Source organism: Ixodes scapularis, unplaced genomic scaffold (assembly GCF_016920785.2).
Source record: "Ixodes scapularis isolate PalLabHiFi unplaced genomic scaffold, ASM1692078v2 PGA_scaffold12__126_contigs__length_90152505, whole genome shotgun sequence".
NCBI classification, from domain to species: domain Eukaryota; kingdom Metazoa; phylum Arthropoda; class Arachnida; order Ixodida; family Ixodidae; genus Ixodes; species Ixodes scapularis.
The window spans coordinates 24,424,094-24,443,470 of record NW_024609838.1 but is presented as its reverse complement, the minus strand read 5'-3'; the positions used below and the strand labels follow the sequence as shown (position 1 = coordinate 24,443,470).

General features: G+C 45.6%; 2 protein-coding genes across 3 annotated transcripts in view; one reads left to right on the top strand and one right to left on the bottom strand.

Annotated features, from left to right (window-relative positions):
• Window positions 1–230: 230 nt before the first annotated feature.
• LOC115332144 (zinc transporter 7) lies at window positions 231–12,731 on the top strand. Its single transcript, XM_029994454.4, has 11 exons — window positions 231–474; window positions 773–874; window positions 2,488–2,601; window positions 2,872–2,959; window positions 3,280–3,394; window positions 3,652–3,822; window positions 5,442–5,507; window positions 8,464–8,599; window positions 9,907–9,997; window positions 10,736–10,885; window positions 12,461–12,731. Exons 1-11 carry the CDS (start codon window positions 392–394, stop codon window positions 12,506–12,508), a joined length of 1,164 nt encoding a protein of 387 aa, XP_029850314.1. The 5' UTR covers window positions 231–391; the 3' UTR covers window positions 12,509–12,731.
• A 2,940-nt stretch (window positions 12,732–15,671) lies between these two features.
• Window positions 15,672–19,377, bottom strand: part of LOC115323978 (vasculin-like protein 1) — a 44,144-nt gene continuing 40,438 nt past the window's right edge. For both annotated transcript variants that reach the window (XM_029984449.4, XM_029984453.4), the window contains exons 12-13: window positions 18,114–18,216; window positions 15,672–16,641 (exon numbers count right to left, since the gene is read on the bottom strand). In XM_029984449.4, coding sequence (XP_029840309.2) covers window positions 16,444–16,641; window positions 18,114–18,216 — 301 coding nt within the window. In that variant the 3' untranslated portion in view covers window positions 15,672–16,443. The remainder of the gene's footprint in view (window positions 16,642–18,113; window positions 18,217–19,377) is intronic.

Genomic DNA, 19,377 nt, shown 5'->3' with positions numbered 1-19,377 from the left:
CCAAATATAAATTATATCTTTCGATTTATCTTTCTCGTTATTTTAATTTTTAAAATACAAGAACAATAGTAATAAAAACAAAAACGACAAAAAGTTTTGTTTGCAATCTAAATAATAATAATTTTACTTTGAATGTTTTTAATAGAAAACCTGTTACATTTAAGTTTTTGCTAGTTTATTATGTCTATTATTATATTTTTTAATACGAAACTATTACTTAATTAAATGGTCGTCGCGGCGGCCGACTCAGCACGCCGTCGTAAGCAATCGGCGCTTCTGCGGAGGGATTGTCACCACTATGTTCAATAGCATACGCGTATAAACTCTTCGTAGTTGTAGCCTTTAAAGGGACGAATTCGTAATAGTTCGTAACTCGATAAAGGAAGAATAGATGTTGCCGCTACATGCCGACGACAAGGAATATCGAGCACGGCGTTCGTTGCGTTTCAAGGAGCGTGTCCAAGGATGGCTCAGGTGTGTGAGTTACCGCTGGGGGAACTAAGCAACGTGGCTCTCTGTTGTAACCTCGTGTGGGCTTATTGACGTCGCTAGATACATCGGAAGGGCGTCAGATGATTGCCCATATTGTGTCCACCGTCGGCATCCAACTTCTGTAGAAGCCGCTCGCGCGATTTCTTCGGAATCCCGGGGGGAAAGCAGCTGGTTCGGATGCGCGGGTTGTCGCCGCTGAAAGGGGAAAAAAAAAAAAAGGATAAAAATGATAGGTGAATTAGCATGAGCAATGGGTGATCTTGAGTCTGTTCTCTCGCAGGCTGATATTCTCGGATGCGTCGTCGAGGAATCTTTTTCTCTTCCTGCTCCTCAACCTGTCGTTCGCATTCGTCGAGCTACTCTACGGAGTATGGACCAACAGGCAAGTTTGATCGATTTTTTTCGGTAGTCGCGTTGTATAGTAGTATAACGTGCAATTCTAGCAGCACGATGATTCAAGTGAAAAAATCCGTCTCTCAAATAAAATGGCCTATTAGATAGTGACTCGTAAAAGAAAAGGAAGCGAGAGCTATAAAAACGAGAAGAAAAAAAAAAAATGTTGTCGATCCTGTACAGAACCAGTAATGTTTTGTACGCAGATTTTGTCCTACATCTCGGTGGCGGAGTTGTTCGCACGAACTTGTATACGCGCGCAAAGAAACCGGCTTTGAACACCTGCCAAACATACCAGCCACCTGGCTCAGGGCCCGACCAAATGTACGGCTAAATACCAGCAGTGTCTACGCATTTCACGCAATTTCTCTTTTTATGATTTTTTTTTTTTACTTCGCTCATGTTGTGCAAATTTTGTGTACCAATTATTATAGATGTTAGGTCTTTTTTCCTCCTTTTGTACTTTGCACAAGTGGTGTGCATCCCACACATAGTCAAATGCAGACACATTGATTTCGACACCTTCAGACGCATCACAGAAAAAGTGGGAAGTGTCAGACTTCCATCAAGTGTCCATTTCAACAAAGCTTTGAGACGCTGCTGTTTTCATTGTACTTACTTCAAGAGTTTGGATGCACATACAGTCTGCCCCTGAACTTCTCACTAACAAACCTTTCTGTGATGTTACATAGGAAGGTCCATTTAACTGGACTGTGCTTCTGGACTGGGGTTCTGCATTTTCCTAGTTTATTTTTTACTTCGCATTCAGAGTTTTCCCGATGTTTATCTAGAATGTAGACCAGTTTTCATAGAGAAATGAGCCTTCCACAATATTAATGAATTTGTCAGAAATAAGCGCATGGCAGTTAATTAAATATGTTTGAATGTCTCGAGAGTAGGTCTCTGCAGCTAGATGTGTCGATTAGAATTCCGGTACTCCACGATATGGAGGGCATCTTTTCCACTAGTCGTGCTAAGTTGAATGCAGTAATGCTTAGGGCAATGAAGACTGTGATGCCTGTCGTCGGTGTAGAAGAGCAAGGGAATGTACGCCTAAGTTCAATCTTCAACGAAAGGAGACCGGTAAAAGGTCATTGATTGTCTAAGAATGAGACTTGCCCAAGAGGAATGCCTAAAGCTGAATGACTAGAAAGCCAGACGTGTTTGACTATTGTCGTAGAAAGGTTGCTCCCTTGTTGTGATAAGAGCTCAAGACATTCTTTTGTAAACCTTACAAACAAATGCAAAAAAAATGCTTAAGTTGTTAAAGATTTTAGGAAAAGAGAAAAAAAAAAACAGTCAGGTTTTTTACAACCTATAGTCCCCAAAGTCAGAGTTTTTCGTATAAATCCGAATCTGCAATATATTTATCGAGCATTTTTTTAAAAATTTATTTGAAAACACGGGCGGTTTTACGCGACACACCTCCGGCTCGAAACCTTGCCGGCCGCCATGTTGGTGACCATTCGCCATACGTCTTTCCATGTGCGGCGACAGCGTTGTTGAACTCGATCGAGTTCTTCGGAACCGCCCTACGAACAGCCGGGCACAACGAGTGGCTCCGGACGTGCTAACGGTGTCACTGTGTTTCGAACTTTCCAGCCTGGGCCTCATCTCCGACTCTTTCCACATGTTCTTCGACTGCACTGCGCTGCTGGCCGGTCTCGCCGCTTCAGTCATTACAAAGTGGCGGGCCAACGAGAGGTTTTCCTATGGGTGAGTCACTCCCCATTTCGGCTGGCCAAAGTTTCCTGGCAGTCGAGAAAAGGGTTTACCATGTTGTCACAACACCCGAAACCGCACAAAGATACACGAAGATGTTGAGATGTTCTTTCCCAGTCTCTTCTATTTTTTGGTTATTGCACACCTTTTTGCCCGGTCTAGGGTGTTTTACAAGATGGTGAACTCGCACCAGCTTACCTGCACCTTACTGCGTTGTCGGAAAAGAGTGTCTGCCGGGCTAACCCCTAAGACTTCGTTGTGCAGGTATGTGCGTGCCGAAGTGCTTGCCGGTTTCGTCAACGGGCTGTTCCTCCTGTTCATTGCGTTCTTCATCTTCTCGGAAGCGGTCGAGGTGAGAGCTTTCTCGAAACCCCTAGTTACGGTGTATGGTTACTCGGACCCCTTGGGGCCCATTTATGCGTCTAAGGGTTCCAAGTAACTTGGTTGTTGTAGGTACTCACAGTTGTACCTTGACATAAAATTACACAATCTGGCCAATCGCTACTCTGTGAATAGGCCTTGAGGGTATGGTGCCAGCTGTGCCTTTACGGCATTCAAAATGACCAGTGCTCCCACTACTTTAATAAGTCTCGTCAGTCGACATCTATTTGTGGCAGAGGTCAGTCTGGCCCCCCATTCTTTTAGGACGATAAATCTTCCTTTTTTTTGCAGAGGGCCATCGAGCCCCCTGAGGTGAAGCACGAGCGACTGTTCCTGATTTCCGTCTTGGGCCTGCTCGTCAACTTTGTGGGCATTTTCGCGTTCCAACACGGGCATTCTCACGGTGGTAAGGAATGACTTCTGCATCGCTTCGCGGGGTTAGTATCCTACTCACGTGACGCTGTGATGTAGCGCGACCCGACGTCCAGTTCGGGTGTCACGTTACGTCACATCACTTAATTTCGCGATGTCACAGTCACGTGACCTCATGGCTTCACATCACGTGATATCATAGAGCCTGCGCCCAGTTTATTTACAAACCATTTTGTATGTCTCCGAGTTCATCAGATACGATTGAGACGCGCTTAATTTTTTTTTCTCCAGGCGATGGCCACGGGCACTCTCACAGCCACGGCCACTCTCACGGCAGCCACAGCCACTCTCACAGTGTGCCCAGTGCATCCATCACTGCCACCAGCCATTCTCACAACCATTCGCACGGCGAGAGCCAGGGCCACTCGCACGGCAATGGGCACGGGCATTCCCACGGTTTTGGTGAGTACCTGGGGGACATGGTGCTTACCTGAAATGCATCTCTGGCCAGTGTGCTTGTTGACTTTTTTTATTACTATTTACAAAAAAGCTCGCATCGCTGTGGGTTTTACAATACATTGGTAAAACGCCACTGGGTATATATGCGTACAAAACCTATTGAATGCAAGTAGTACAAAAACTAACGTACAAAGGAGTATTTATAAAAACATCACTAAAACAATAAAAAAAAATATTGGTGCAATTGGATTATACAAGGCACTATCAAAAACAGCTGGAAAAATAACCACTCATCAGACACAAGCTGAAGAAATATTTAAAGTGCTTTTCGAAAATCTGTCAGGAATGCATCTTTAGGTGGCCTGTTTCACTCTTCAATAGTTCTCGGTAAAAAAAAAGAAAAGAAAAGGCAAGTGCTTCTGCGTGTCGGATGTAGTGTTATACTGCCGCATTTTCTGGTTCATGAGTCGCACTCCTCCATGAATGGTTCGGAAAAACGTTGATGTATAAGCCGCACCTACCTACCTACACACCGTTATACCCCGAGAGATGACCCATCCCTGAAAGATAACCCGCCCCTATGTTCAGCTTGACTTGACATACGTATTTGTTTAAACACCGAAATATGGCCCGCTCCCAGTAAGTGTAGTGTTCAAGTCAATGGTGCCCTCAGCGTAAATGAAGCCAGTTAGCTATGGTGTGATATAAGTGAACATTACTGACTGGGAAGTAATCATATATCTTTGCTTTGTTGCCCCTTGCTGCAATGACAAGTTTGCTAAAAACGCATAACCTGAAATAATCTTTTTTTTTTTACTTTCCTTGATTTTACATTGAGGGTTAGCCCATTCCTCATTTTCGGCCGATTTGCTCTTGATTTTAGGTGGGTTATATCTCTGGATATTACGGTATATATTTGTTAGTGATGGACCAAACTTTTGCCGAATCGAAAATTCGGCGCCAAATCTGCAGGTTGGGAAAAAATGTATTGTTGCCAAACGTAATAATTAAAGATTAAAAAAAAAAAATTCTGCTACTAGTATTCAGTTTACTGTGAAAACGCACACTTTTCTGGGGCTTTTCTTTTAGTAGCTGAGTACGCAAGCATCTTTCTTACCTATTCTGAAAAACCTAAGCATGCCAGATATAGGAATGTGAAAAGTGCCCCACACACACGTCTGTGTGAACAAAACCTATTGGCAAGTGCAGTCATAGAAAAAGCTAAAAATTGTGCTCTATTGAAGATAACAATTTTCTGCTCTTTATTTTAATACACTGTCGCGAGTAACCATTTTTTTTTTCTTCCGCTCGCCTGGTACTGATTTTGCATGCAAGTTGCTACGGAAGCGGGACATTTGGCTATATTCAGACAAAATGATGGAACAGTAGAAATGAACTGGCCAAAACTTGTCACACCGTGCAAGAACCCAAAATATGTCACAGTTGTCCAAAATATGTCCCAGAAGTCAAAAGATATGTTACAGGAGCCCATAGCATGTTACAAGAACCAAAACTATGTCACAAGAGCCCAAGATAAATCATGTCCGTATTAGCATTTTCTGTCAACCATACTCTGAAGAAATATCTTAAATGTCTTTTTTTCATCCTTTTCATCTGAACAGGTCTGGACCAGGACTGTAGCAGTGAAGAAAAGCTTGGTCCCGGTCCAAGGAGCCAGATTATGCAAGGTGGGAGCACTTGCTCTTGTTTGGCTTTTTTTATCCCGGCGTTTTTACTTTCGGTCAGATCTCTTAAAGGGGCGGTGCAACGATTTTATGATTAAAATAATTTTCATCTCGTCATTTTTACGTTGTTTATCGTCTCCCAGAGGATAGAGAAAACACTTCCTTCATTAAAAATGTCGCGATTCCGCTGCATAATCGCAAAGCAAAGGTCGAGCTTTTTCCCCCACCTGCAGCCCCAAGTGGCAGCCGAAGGAACTACGGCGGAAAGAATACGTGACCTCGCTCGGCTCTAAGCCGCAGCATAGCACCCGCTAATGTACGCAGAGAGAGGGAGGGGAAGCGTCCTCCGAAATAGCACACGGGAAGCTACACGGCACTCCGAATGACGTCACTGGAAGTGCGACCAGGTGTGACCCTGAAGGCTGGGAGTGAGTTGAGGGGTGCCCGAAATGCCAATCTTTATCTTTTTTTTACGCAACAACTAGGACACGCAGTAGAAATCGGTTTTCTGTTCTTTACTTCGGAAGTGTCAGGGGGCAACTTCCAGAAATCTTTGACCGAAGTCCGAAAATCGTTGCACCGCCCCTTTAAGTTGGCATGTCTTGGGATGGCGAGATTGCAGTATTTTTTATCAGCAGAGTTTTCACAAAGTCTCAAAGAAGAGTTAGGGTTCAGGTGAGCTAGTGGATATTAAGCAACATAATAAAATCAGAGGACACACACAACACTGTCTCAGATACAGCTAAAACGTTTTATTCACAACACTTCCTTTATAGTGAACAACCCTCAGCCGACACAAAAGTGGAAAAAAATAAAAACGGCCAATGCTAGTATCAGCAAAAAAAGGACCATTCATCGCTGATATCTAATCATATACAACCTACCAAGCAAAATTTAAAAACTACAACAGCAAAAACGTCAACGCTTGTTTATCAAGAACAATGGAAGGAATGCTGACACAATTTGCCGCTGCCGTAATCCTAATTGTTTCCTTCAAAACATGTTTAAACAGATCCAATTCTTTGCAAACTATCTCTGTCAATTTCCACACAGGAACACAATTGTTTCATTCATAAGTTGCATATATAGTGAAGCATCTAGATGAGTGCAACAATTGTGTTGCACTCATCTAGGTGGCTGAGGTGGCTGGGATGTCCATGACCTGGGGTGCAGATAGGGGGAGGGGGGTCAAGGTACATATCTATATTATAAAGTTGACTGGATTTCGAGGGGGGGAAAGGGGGGGAGGGGGGGGAGGGGCTAAAGTTCCATAAGCCTCCCCCCTGGCTACGCCTCTTTCTCCAACCAGGTATGTACCCGCGCAGTTGGCGTGACCATCTGCAAAGTCTAGCAAGATTCGGTATCTAGTTCCGTCGCAACACAAATACAGGAACCCCTCATCAGCAGCTTCTCAGGATAGGTTTTAGAAGTCGCCTATATGTATTAAAGAGCTTAGAACAATTAAACCATTTAGAGATTCCCTTAAAGGGATGCTGAACCAAACATCTCAGTGTCTACAATAAGCGGCGCACTATCTTTCCATCAGTCAGCAGCCACCACTGTGCGCGAGCACGCGCAACAAAGTTGGCGTGCTCGCGCCAACTCATAACCCCATTCACGCTTCATAAGCTCGAATGGGGTTATGATGATGTCAATTTCGTTGTGTGTGCTCGCGCACACCAGGGGCTGCTGACTCATAAAAAAAAATAGTGCACCGCTTATTATAGACGCTGAAATGTTTGGGTTCAGCATCCCTTTAACAGGTGTTTGCAGACTTCCAGATCCAAGCAGCAAAGTTGTGCAGCCAAGCCATGTTGAGATTTCAAGATGCAGTAGAACCTTGTTGATACTATTTTCAGGGGACCGCGGAAAAAAACGTATAATCCGAGAAAACGTAAGAACCGATAACGCACTTTGGGAGGCTCTATATGAGATAAAAAGCAGCTCTTATACAATAGTTTATTTTATGCTTACTTACAGAACTGTTGAAGCGACACTCCAACTTTGCGTGTTTTGCCCCCCGAGCCTGTTTAAAGCCTGGTTGATAAAAAGAAGCTTTCGCCTCCTCGATCCCTTTCATTCGGCGACGATGCTATTCAAAGTTGATGGCTCGAGTCCAAGGTCTCTTGCGACGTCGGATCTCTTCCGGCTGGAATTGCGATCCACCGTCTGAAGTATATCAAACTTCCCTTTAAAAGAGAGTGCCTTCCTTTTTCGTGATGCAAAGACCGTTGTCAGTGGGCACAAAGCGCACATACTTTGAAACACTACGACTCACACAATTCAGCGGAACAGAAACTAGGAGTGCAGCGTGCATGCGGGTGCTTGGTGCATCTTGTGCCAGAGAAGGAGGACAGATGAAAGAGAGAGCAAGAGAGAACGAGCGTTTGCCGCCTCGCCAGCCTCGCTCCCCGTCCGAGCAGGTGTTGTCCTAGGACACACCCGGCCAGATGGGAAGCTGCTGTGGCGGGGCTCAGCAAAGCCCAGTGAGGAGACAGAGAGACGGAAAAGAAGGGGAAAGAAGTGAAGGCAAGATGGGCATCTGCGTTCCGACGCGTGCCGTGCGATCCGCATTGCATAGTTCATTTTTTCTCCTCTAGCTGCGCTTCGAAGCCAGCGTGGAAGCCTGGCGCCCGGCGTGCCAAGGCGCCGCGATGCCATCACTTTTGGACGTGAAAACCGGGAAAGCAAACGGTCCAGGCAGGAAACTAATACATGTATTTCTATGGAAGTGAAACGGGACCGACGTTTTTGAACGTAACAGCCAGAAAAACGTAGCAATTGAGAACGTATCAAAAAGGTTCTACTTTAGTTAGGATTGATGTAAAGCGTTGAGAATTCGAAACAGTGTATCGGTGACTAAAAGGCATCAGAACAGTCGTTGTTTCATTGCTGCCGAAGTCAAGACCAGTCGACACCTCAATCGCGTCTGACGCACCGCTTGTCGTCGTTGTTGCAGGAGTGTTTCTGCACATCCTGGCAGACACTCTCGGCAGCGTGGGTGTCATAGTTTCGGCCATCTTGATGAGCCAGTTCGGCTGGCTCATTGCCGACCCCATCTGTTCCATGTTCATCGCAACCCTCATCGGTGTCAGGTGCGTCCTTTTTTTCTTTTGGAGAATCTGTCATATATTTGTGTTCCACACTTGGAGTTTGTTATGTTGAACCTCAAGTTGCCGCTGAATACCAAGTTAGAACGTAAAGGGGTACCGAATTGAAAGTTTAAATATATGCCTCTCACGTTCAGAAATAAGTTAAACATGATCAACTCTATCTGCTAATGACAATCGCACGCTTGCATTTTGAATGGATGGCTACGTATATATTTTTTTTGTTCCGAGAGACCGATTCCAGCTAACGCTCGAAGGTCAGCCTTCGGAGAGCGTGATGCGTCCCGGAACGCGTGACGGCAACTGGCCCAGCACGGGCAGGGTTGCTTGGGGGCTGGGGTAATTACAAGCTCCGCCTCTGGTTGTCGTAAACGGGTTACAACCTAGCCGTTTTGGTTGCCCCTCCCCGCTCCCCGCAAGAGTTGAATAGGCCAAGAGAGAAGAGAAATCCGGTTTGACAGTGCTCGCGCGTACTTCCGCGTAGTGGCGTTGCTTTTAAGTTGAAAGTGACGTAACGACATTCGGTTTATTGTTTTTAAATAATGTTTTGGTGTCTTTTCCGAGTAGAAAATTGGCGTCTCCGTGGTGTGGCCAGAACATGGTTGACACCCAAACGATAAAATAGGCGCTAGAAGTTTGTCGCGGCATACCTTTAAGTTGTGCTATTATCTCTTTCTCCGGTATGCGGTGGTCCCAACCGTCGCGGTGGGCAAGAGGAAATTTAAGAGCCGAACTTGGCGATAGATTGCGACGCCGTGAAGTAGTAGCGACGTATATGTCTGCTAGCCTCACGGGGGCACTAAAACAGTTTCTGAGATTGTCATTTTTCTGGTGCAGCCTCACCCTAAGTGTTCTAGAAAACCCAAGATTACAATCATGCACAACCTTTCTCTCTATTAAAAATGTGATAGAGCATTCTCGCACACCCCTTTTTCCCGAGATATATATAGAAAAAGGGTGTAATGAGACGGTTGGTCGTATGTATTTGTGATAGGGCAAAAGGCCATACAATTGTAATTTTAGGTTTTCTAGGATGCTTGGGGCAGTTATAAATCAAGTTTTAAACCTAAAAAGACAATTTCAAAATTTACTAAAAAGACTTGCCCCACGCATAATCATTAGTATTGTTCCAGCATTCCATGTTTCGACGGCACTGGCGACTGCCACGGCATTTACGTGGCCTTCCAGTGATAACGTGGCTACAATGCTGTTGCATTCAACAGGCTCCATTTGGGTGTTTCCACGGCACAGACCGTCCAATAGCATGCCTCTCCTTCATCTTCTCATTGCAGCGTACTACCCCTGCTGCGGGATTCAATCTACGTGCTCATGCAGAGGACTCCCAAAGAGCTGGACGCTGTTCTTCCAGGTTGTTACCAAAGGGTATGTGTCCCCATGGCTACAAGAAGCGGGGCTGGTTCCTTTAGAGGCACCGTGACGAGGCAGTACCGACATCTCGGAACCTGGCTCTGCGACACTTGAAACACACGTATTGTGAAACAGATTTTGTGCTGTCTCCAATACAAATAGTTTAGTGCCTGACATTTCGGAAATGGGTTGTATGCGACTCGATACAAATATAGTACAGTAACCCAGATTTCAGTAACTGGTTTCGAGTCGTTTCCGTCACGAACCACGTTTTAGAAAGTGGTTTTGTGGCGTTTTTCAGCGGAAACGACACTAGATGTTCACAATTTTAGGAACGGGTTGCGCAACGTTTGCGGCAGATGATGCAGTATTATACCGATGTTTCAGAAGTGGGTTGTGTGCCCCATGATACAAACGCTGCAGTAGCCAGATTTCAAAAATCTGTTTCGTGTGGTTTCCGGCACGGACGGTACAGTACAGCCTCATTCCCGAAATGGTTTCTAGACTGTTTCCAATACAAACAGTACGGCACCCACGTACTGGAAACGCTTTATGTGCAGTTTTGACCCAAACATTACACTGTCCAGGTTTCAGTGACAAATTGTGTGCAGTTTCAGACAAGTAGTACCGTGCTCCCGTTTCGGGAATGGGTTTTCCGTCATTTGCGACACAAAGGGTGCCGAATTTTTATTTCTTTTGACGAGCACAAACCCGTCACAACGGCTTGTCTCTGCTGTGGGCTATTTGTGGCAGGTGATGCAGCTTGAAGGAGTGTACAGCGTTCAGGAGCCCCACTTCTGGACCCTGTGCAGCGACGTCTTCATCGGCACGCTGAAGATTGAGGTGGCCAAGGGAGCGGACACTAGTTATCTCCTCAGCTGCACCCATAGCATCTTCACCCAGGTGAGTGTCCTTGTCTGCTTTAAAAAGAAGCTTTAAAACTCCCAAAGGAAAAAGTTATTTTTTGAAGTGCCTGGATAGGACAAGACAATCACAAAGTGAACTCATCCCACATCACCCCTAGAAAAACTAAAAATTAACATTATATTTACATTGCGAGATTATTTTTGCAAAACTTCTATTTTGTGCACTGTGCCGAAAGCATTTTGGAATCGCTCCTCACTCAAAATAAATCTCGCTACCATTTTTTTTTTTTTGGGGGGGGGGGGGGGGGGGGGGGGGAGTATTTTTTTGATGAGATGCAAAATTTCCGATTTCTGTCTTTCTCGTTTTCTTCCTCAAGTTTAATTATCCGAACCAACCCGCTCGTTCTGTTCTTGCTTCCTTTTTAAAACCTTTTTTTTTTATTTATTTTAGTTTTGGACACCTTTGAATATTTTTTTTAACAAGAGTAATCCAACAATCTTTTGAAGGATATTGACGTATATCAACGACGCCAAGAGGTTTTCGCCGTTTTTTGCAGTGCAGTTATATTATTTGTGAATATTGAATGCTTTGTCAATTTAAGATTTTGGACTACTCTGGCAGCTACTCTGGCAATTGGACTTTGGACTCCTCTGGCAATAAATGCTGTATGGGTTCACTGCAAATGTTTAACATGCGGCCACGGTTGGTCAATTACAATGTTATCTGACATATATACTAGTAACCGGAAAATATGTGTTAGACAACATGAAAAATCTGCTTCCTGACATGCAGGCACACACTATAGCCCGTTACAACTCAAGAAGGTAGGGCGGGGGGGGGGGGGGGGAGGAAGCTGACGAAACGCTGACGAAACGCTGCAGAGGAGAGGGGGAAACTTCCTCCCCGGCCTTTCTTTCCCTAGCTTTACCTTCTCGAGTTGTAACGAACTACAAGTCATAACTCTAGTTTTTAAGTTTTCAAAACTTCATTTTGATATGTTTCTAACATTTATAGCCTTTTTGAACAGCGGAACAATGCTCATTGGGAATGGTTGGTATAGGCTTTTAGGGCAATGCAAACTGTTTGACGACGGAAGGGGGCAACACACGACGACAAGCACTTGCGTTTCCTCCCATTTCTCTCTTGCCCCATTACCGCCATATATCTTTATGGACCGAGAAATCTAATACGGTATAGTGTTTGATCCTCCACCCACATTGTCGATGAAACTCGGTGGAATAGTGTGCAGCACGGTTATGTTTTGTTTCGACATAGCGATTAGTTTCAACTTTACCGTATGTTGCAGAAATGTGCCGAATAGGCTTGTTACTAATTGAATATAAATTGTCTGTTCTTTTTCTTCTAAATTTCATGCCAAGGAAGAATTAATTTTAAAATCTTTTCTCTCAGAATTCGCAATTCCCACAACTTAAACATTGTGCAAATCTTTTAAAATCTTTTCATGGAGATTTCATTTTGTGACGTACATGTGTCCTGTCCAGTCAATAGCCTGCAGGTTTTTCTTTGGAAAACCTGCAGGCCATTGGACCTGCTCACTGGAAATGCTTTACTGAAACATAATTTTACATTTTCTCTTCTCGTTTGTTGCAGGCGGGCGTAAAACAGCTCTACGTGCAAATAGACTATGCGCCAATGTGATTCTCAAGGGGGACCAACAATTGACCCTCTTCATTTTCCAAGAACTGTGCATCGAGCGAAGGAAAGAAAAAAGTGTTAGTATTATATACAAACGTGCTCATATGGAGGCGTCCTTTTTCTACACTGTACAGCTTGTCTTCATGCGTGATGTTTGATGCAATTTGTTCTTCCATCGCTATGTCCATATAAAGAAATTCCAAGCGACGGGAATCATGCATATAAATCGTTCCGGTGTCCATTTGTACATGCACTTAGGTGTATGCAACGACATCCTCCTGCTTTCCATCGTTGAGCTCGTATTACGGGTTCCTCAGGCCCGCTTCAGACGGGGCGATTTCTCCCGGCAACTTGACCTCGCAACACCAGCAACACAGGCCGCCCGCGTTCGCGCGCAGCAACCAATTGCTACGATTTGCCATTGTCATTTTGATTGTCGCACACTGTTTAGACAGAGTTAGGCACTATAAACATGTTTTTATATTTTTAAATGGCTTAGAGAACACTAACTTCTTTCTGAAACGGTTCATTCTCAAAAACTATTCCAAACCGTCACGTGGCGTCGGGGGCGTGACATGAAAATGTTGCATCCCTAATTTGCTGCTGCCGCTTTGAACGTCTCAGAGTTGTCAGGGTTGCTCGTCTGTTTCGAACCGGACGCTTATTTTTTAAGTATTATTGCAGAGTAACTCATGTCGCAGCGCCAGGATCTAGGGAAAGCAACAACTCGCCAGCAACACCGAAATTCCCGGGAAAGTTGCCCCGTCACACATTCACAAGGCACTGGTAACACAGAATGTAGTGTATTAGTATGGGGAAATTGTGTACATGTGTGGAGTCCGAATGGCATGGAACAGCCCCGTGTCGTGCAAAGGAAGCACTCCGTGAATGTCTTGCTTGTGGGTTCCATCTTCTGCGGTTGCGATGTACATGCGACTTTCTCAGAGCCTGTTGGAGCGTGGGACGCAGTAGACGAAGCGTGCGGAAAACAATTAGAACGCGGTAGCGCCGAGCAGTACCCTGGCACCAGTTCGCGGTAAAAAAGAACCATACACTTGGAACTACCTCAACCCGTTACGGTAAAGATGTCTGCTTCCTTTTTTCCTGCTTTTTCTTGCACTCTTTCTTTGGGATAGCTTGGAGCATGCTTGTTTCACCGAGCAGAGTGCCGCTGTACATCTGAACATGTGATGTTTTACCCCTGCTGGGAGTAACATGGAGGCACTCGAGGAAGAGGTTCGAATGGCACTGGTGTCTATCCAACCAGTGAGAAGGATGGCACTGCGTCGGCGTATGGTTGGCAGTCGGCCCGTTGATTTCTGTTGCTGGTACCTAACCGGATATGGTCAGGGTGCCAGCCATAGGAGAAATATGATCACAGTGGTCACCAACAAATCAGCAATGCCACTCGCCGTTGAAAGGTTTGCACATCAAGGCAGATTCAGTCAGTTTGTCGTCCTATCTGGGGCAAGCCACGTACCCTCTTCGTATTTCATGTAAAAACTCGACCTTCGAGCTGCTTGTCAGTTGCAATATTACTGCCCGTCAGTGATAGTGTGCGACCACTGGAAGCCACGATGCAGGCAACCGTAAGCTTATGCGACTCGACAACGAAGGGTTTAGAGGACAAAATTCTCGTCCACGAGAGAAATGACGTCAATAAATGGGGGTTCTAGAGCTTTTCAACGTCGAGGGATCTCTCTTTGCCGACTGATAGCCAAGGAGCCCGTCTTGGCTTTGATACAATAAAGCATTACAGAAGCCTACAAACTTTGTAAACAGTAATTAATGTATTAATCAGCGTTTTGGCTAATAGCTGTGCATCTAAGGGTCACTTCGATCTATTCAAATAGTGCTTAAATCGGGAAAACACTTTACTGAAAGGGCAAGGAAGGTCAAGGAACCCTGGAGGGTGCTGTGGGGAACCTCTTGGTTCCCAGGTATCCAGTTTGAGGACTTATGAAGGCCCAAGGCAGCAAGGTACGACACTGCTTTGCCTTTCGAATGTGAAACACATAGGCTAGGTTTTCAGATGACGTGAAGCCTCAAAAAGCATAATCGGAAATTTCCCCAATATAGCAGGGAAAAAATGAAACCACATGACTTCATGTCACGCAAGCTGTAAGCAAATTCGATTTCCCCGTTAAATTTAGCAGAAAAATTGACGTGCGACATGGCCACATGACCTGTACGCAAATTCAATTTCCTCGCTAGCGAAAAAATTGTCTCGCGACATGGCCACATTTGAAAATTGTTTCCCCGCTAGATTTAGCAGAAAAGTTGAAGTCGCGTGACCTCCATACCAATTCAGTTTCCCAGCTAAACTTTGCTGGAAAATTAATGTCACATGACCTATATGGAAATTCAGTTTCCCCTCTAGATTTGGTGGGAAAATTCACGTCACGTAACCTCAACACCAGTTCAGTTCAGTTCAGTTCAGTTCCCCCCCCCCAACGTGGCTCGATCAACTCGGTTGGCAAACTCCCAGAGAGAGCATGATCCCTTCTAATGCGCGCTGCCACACGTCAGCTTCTGCTGATAACCCCTAGTTTCTAAAATGCTGTTTGAGGCGTCGTCCTTCTTGCCCGCTGCAGCTGTGTTTTGAACTGCTGTTGCAAGAAGCGCTACAACGAGCAAGAAGGTTGGCGCTTCGAACAGCATTAGCCCGGCTGAAGGCTACATAAAGGGATCTCTGCTAAATTAGTAGAAAAATTGGCGACAAGTGACATATGTTACGTGACCCATAAGCAAATTTTTTGCTTGCTAGATTTAGCAGGAAAACTGATGTGAAAATGGAGTTAGCACCACTAACTCCAACTCCACTAAACACTTTGTATAGCGCCAGTGGTTTAGCACTAGCGCTAAACCGATAACTGTTCATGCAGCAACACAATTGCAGGGCAATATGTGAGGCATTTTTTGGTTTCCTTCGACCCTGTTTGCCGAGCAGAACAGGCGTATGCTGCATTCACCTCCACCGCCAAGTCACTGCCAGGATCGCAATGGCAACGGCACGAGATGGCGGCAACAGGCAGGAACACGGGACCACTTTAGAAGATGCGTGAAACCCACCAGTCGGGAGAATATGCTCCAGGCACTGTTACCGCCTTACTTCACAAGCAGACGTTCGCATGAAACCACCCATCCATCGGACAAAGAAAAGAAGAAAATTCTCGCCATTTTTATTTTCTCTCTTTTTCGTCAACAAGAGCACTCTCGAAGTCAAGATTTCGCTTTGGAAGGATGTCATTTACAAGAACGTAAAAAGTCGCTGTACAAAGGAAACGAAAAAAAAAAAAAATCCGTGTAGCCATTTTTTTTTCCTCTCTCCCATTCTCTCCGCCTCCCTCCAGCCCGCTGTTCGTTGCACGTGCGTGCCGAGAAATTGTGCTGCGCCCTCACTCCCTATTTACAAAAGCGCGTATCCAGACCTCACGCTAGGTGTGTGTGTTTCAGAACAAAACACGACGAGAGCAATCAACCGGGCGAAAAACAAATCTCAGTGGTAAAGTCTAGTCGACACCGCCGCGCCGATCGCGGTCCGACCTGCCCAATCGCATCTCTCCCGAGGCACCGACCACGATGCGACCTGCCCAATTGTGTCTCGCCCGAGGCGCCCACAGAAACGAGCTTCGTACGAAACGGCGCGCCCAAAATTGAAACACGGCATAGACGAACTCCGAAAACGCTTTTGCTCGCTTCCTCTGCACGTTATTTTCTTTTGGCACATGCAACAACCGCAACGATTGACCGCTCGAAAAAAAAAAAAAAAAAAAACGAAAGACGCGGACTCTGGAAACGAGAAAAACGACAAACCAACGATAGGCGCGAGTTTAGTTTTTCGCCAAACGAAGCGCGCGACGACGGGTGCGGCGCTTTCTTCCGTCGTCCGCGACGTCGCGAGGAGGGGAGGGGGAGGAAGCGGGGCGAGGCGGCTCTCAGTTTCCATCCGAGTCGGTGTCAGAAGATGAGCTCCAGCCGTTGTCCGCCTGCGGCAGGTTGACGACCGGCGGCGTCGCAAACGGTTGCGCTGCGCTCGCCACGCGCCGCGGGCTCCATAGGAGTCCTCCCGTCTTGTCCGAGGCGGCGGTCACCGCCACCGTGCGCTGCACGCCGTTGCGCTGCTTCTCCTGACGCTGTAAAGTTGAGGCGTGGTTAGCAACTCAACATGCCGATTTTTCCGCGACGTAATCTAATCAAGAAGGCGAGTGTTTGGTTACAGGACAGTAATGTGCACAGCTGTCCTGTAGGAAGTCTTTCGGACACCTCTTGCAGGACAGTAGGTGCTGCGTAAGGAGTCTGGCATTCCGAAGAATGCGTACACTCTGCAATACGGTTGAACCCATTTATAGAACACTCTTTCAGGTGCGCATATTAGTTCGATACATCAAATAGTTTGATATATCGGAACTCGCATAGAGCGAATTTGAATGCCGGAAGTTCAAAATACAGTCGCCGACCGATTTTTCAGACTTTGCAGGGACCGAAAAAAATGTCCAAATAATAAAGCAGTACGAAAAATCAGCAGATTAAAATACTTGGCCTTTACTATGTCTAAGCGGGCGTAAAAAAGCCGCAAAATAGTGCCTTGCTTCAGGCTACGCCTGCCTGCCTTGTTCTAGGTTATGCCTCCGCTTGCGTTCGGCAACTTTCTGCTAGCTTGAGAATCGCTATTTTCTTTTCTAGCGTTATGGTCGAGTACTTTCTGCGTTTCTTAGCAACACATCGCGGTGACGGAAGAACAGATGGGCAATGACGTCCAAGCCGACGTGGTCCGGAAACACAATTCATTGAGATGAGAGGCTCAAGTCTCTGACTGCAATGGCGTCGTAATCTCAAGTAGGGGCCTCAAGCTAAAGCCTTTTACATTCTTATTCTAAAATAGGGCAGGTGTTTGCACGTTTTTGAGGGCCGTTTTCTGTTTCCGAATTCAATATGACGAATAGGTTGTTTGTTACAGAAGTATACATTTTACATGCATTTTCGTTTGAAATACTTCGGCATTCTATATAGACTGTAATTTCATGTACCTGGGTTCATTATAAACAGGCGCGACTGTACTTGCGAAATGCTTATGTCTTGCCTACCGTCGCTTTGCAAAATGAAAGTGCTACTGAATGTTTGACGACGGTCGAACCATTTCGCAAGAACCCCCCGTAAGCCACTACTCTAATGTGCCAAATACATACAAAACGTTGTACGAGGACGACAACAGCTGTTATTTTACAGTTAAGCTACTGTCTGGTCAAGTAGAAACTGACACTGTAAAAAAAGTCATATTATTACATAAAAAAACATATGCCAAGAAAATGTAATGTCTTTCTGTCGTGTTCAGCCTACTGAAAAAGACGAAAAAGATTCATGAATTATTTTGGTTACTCTTTTTGGGCGTTTTACATCTCTGGGAGAGCTGCTTGAAAAGGACAGTGACCTCCGAGAGGTCATGGGAGAGGGATGGCCATGAGCCTGCCACTTTCCTTGCTCCAAGAAAAGCCACCGAGCTTCGCTAACACCATAAATGTGGTACCCAAGAGGAAGAGCAAATGTACAGGCATTTCAAGATTGACTGCCTTTCCACCGTACAAGCATCCAAATGCAAAAAGCTCACCATTTTGGTGAGGTACTGGAACTCTCTCAGCTCGTCTTCCGTCAGCGGAGCATACGCGTCGTCGTCCGAAGCCTCCTCCTTCCAGCCCATCTCGCGCAGCAACCTGGGGAGGAAAGTAATCAAACGACCTTGAGAACAAGGACAGGACGCGCAGTCATGCTTACGGGTTACCTTTCAGTTAAAGACACAAGGAATACACAAAACAGCAGCACCAACAAAAGCACGATACCAGAGTCTGCAGGTGCTCGTAGCACCTTCCTGAAATTTCCCCAACTGTCGACTCCGCTTCAGTCGCTATTCACAGATGATGCGCCAATTTCTCACAAAAATCCCATGGTAATTCCCTAAAGTTTGCACAAAACTCGTATTAAAAGAATAAGGGTATTATGTGCTTGCAGTTTACTTTCCGGCACTCCCAGCTCTTGGGTTCACACGGGCCAAATGCCACGACCAATGCCTCTAGTCTTAGAAATCCCGCGGCAATTCCCTATATTTTCCGAAAAATTTACGCCAAGAGCTTGACATGCACTTTTTGCTCGTTTTCAAACGTCCCCGGTCATCAGCTCCGACATCAGCCAAGCATGTCGCCAGTACCTCAATTCCCCACTAATTCCCTACACCACCCCTAAACTCCTGCCAAAGTTCCGGGAGGGAACCATCGGGTCCCCTGCGAAATTCCCCAAACGACCCCCCCAGCTTCAACTAAAACGCCCCGACACTTGAAAATCCTTGTCAAAATCGCAAGGCAACATCCTTCATAGAAACAAAAAAAAAAAAGAAAGACATTTACAATTTTTTGTAATGCCGAATAGACCATTTGCTAAATTACCCAAGCATCAAGGAGAATGCAGGGATTGGTGTTCCACGCGCCACGCCTTTCCGTATAAAATATTCAAAGTAAATAACCAAACGAAAGCGTTGGCGAACGCGTGCAAGATACAATTTGTTTTAGGTTTTTGCTTTAGAAGATTTACTACTGCTGAGGACAGCACGTGCAGCGCGTGGAACACCGATCCCTGCATTCTCCTTGATGCTTGGGTAATATAGCAATAGGTCTATTAGAGCGCAGCTCTTGAGGAGGGGAGGGCATGGAAAGGAGGAGGGGAAGAGAATGAGAGGAGGATGGGGAGAAGAAGGAAGGGATGGTACAGAGGAAGAGGCCATGTGAAGGTCACGACCTTCACAAATGAAGGTCGTGACATTCGCTGTGAAGGTCGTGACCTTCACGAGTGACCTTCGTGACGTCATTGTGGAAAACGTCCCA

Bases quoted from the DNA above. Each gene is read 5' to 3' on its own strand.
- LOC115332144 (XM_029994454.4), top strand. From the start codon at position 392: ATGTTGCCGCTACATGCCGACGACAAGGAATATCGAGCACGGCGTTCG. The intron at 475-772 runs GTGTGTGAGTTA...GTTCTCTCGCAG, and splicing joins CGTGTCCAAGGATGGCTCAG to GCTGATATTCTCGGATGCGT. The intron at 3,823-5,441 runs GTGAGTACCTGG...TCATCTGAACAG, and splicing joins CGGGCATTCCCACGGTTTTG to GTCTGGACCAGGACTGTAGC.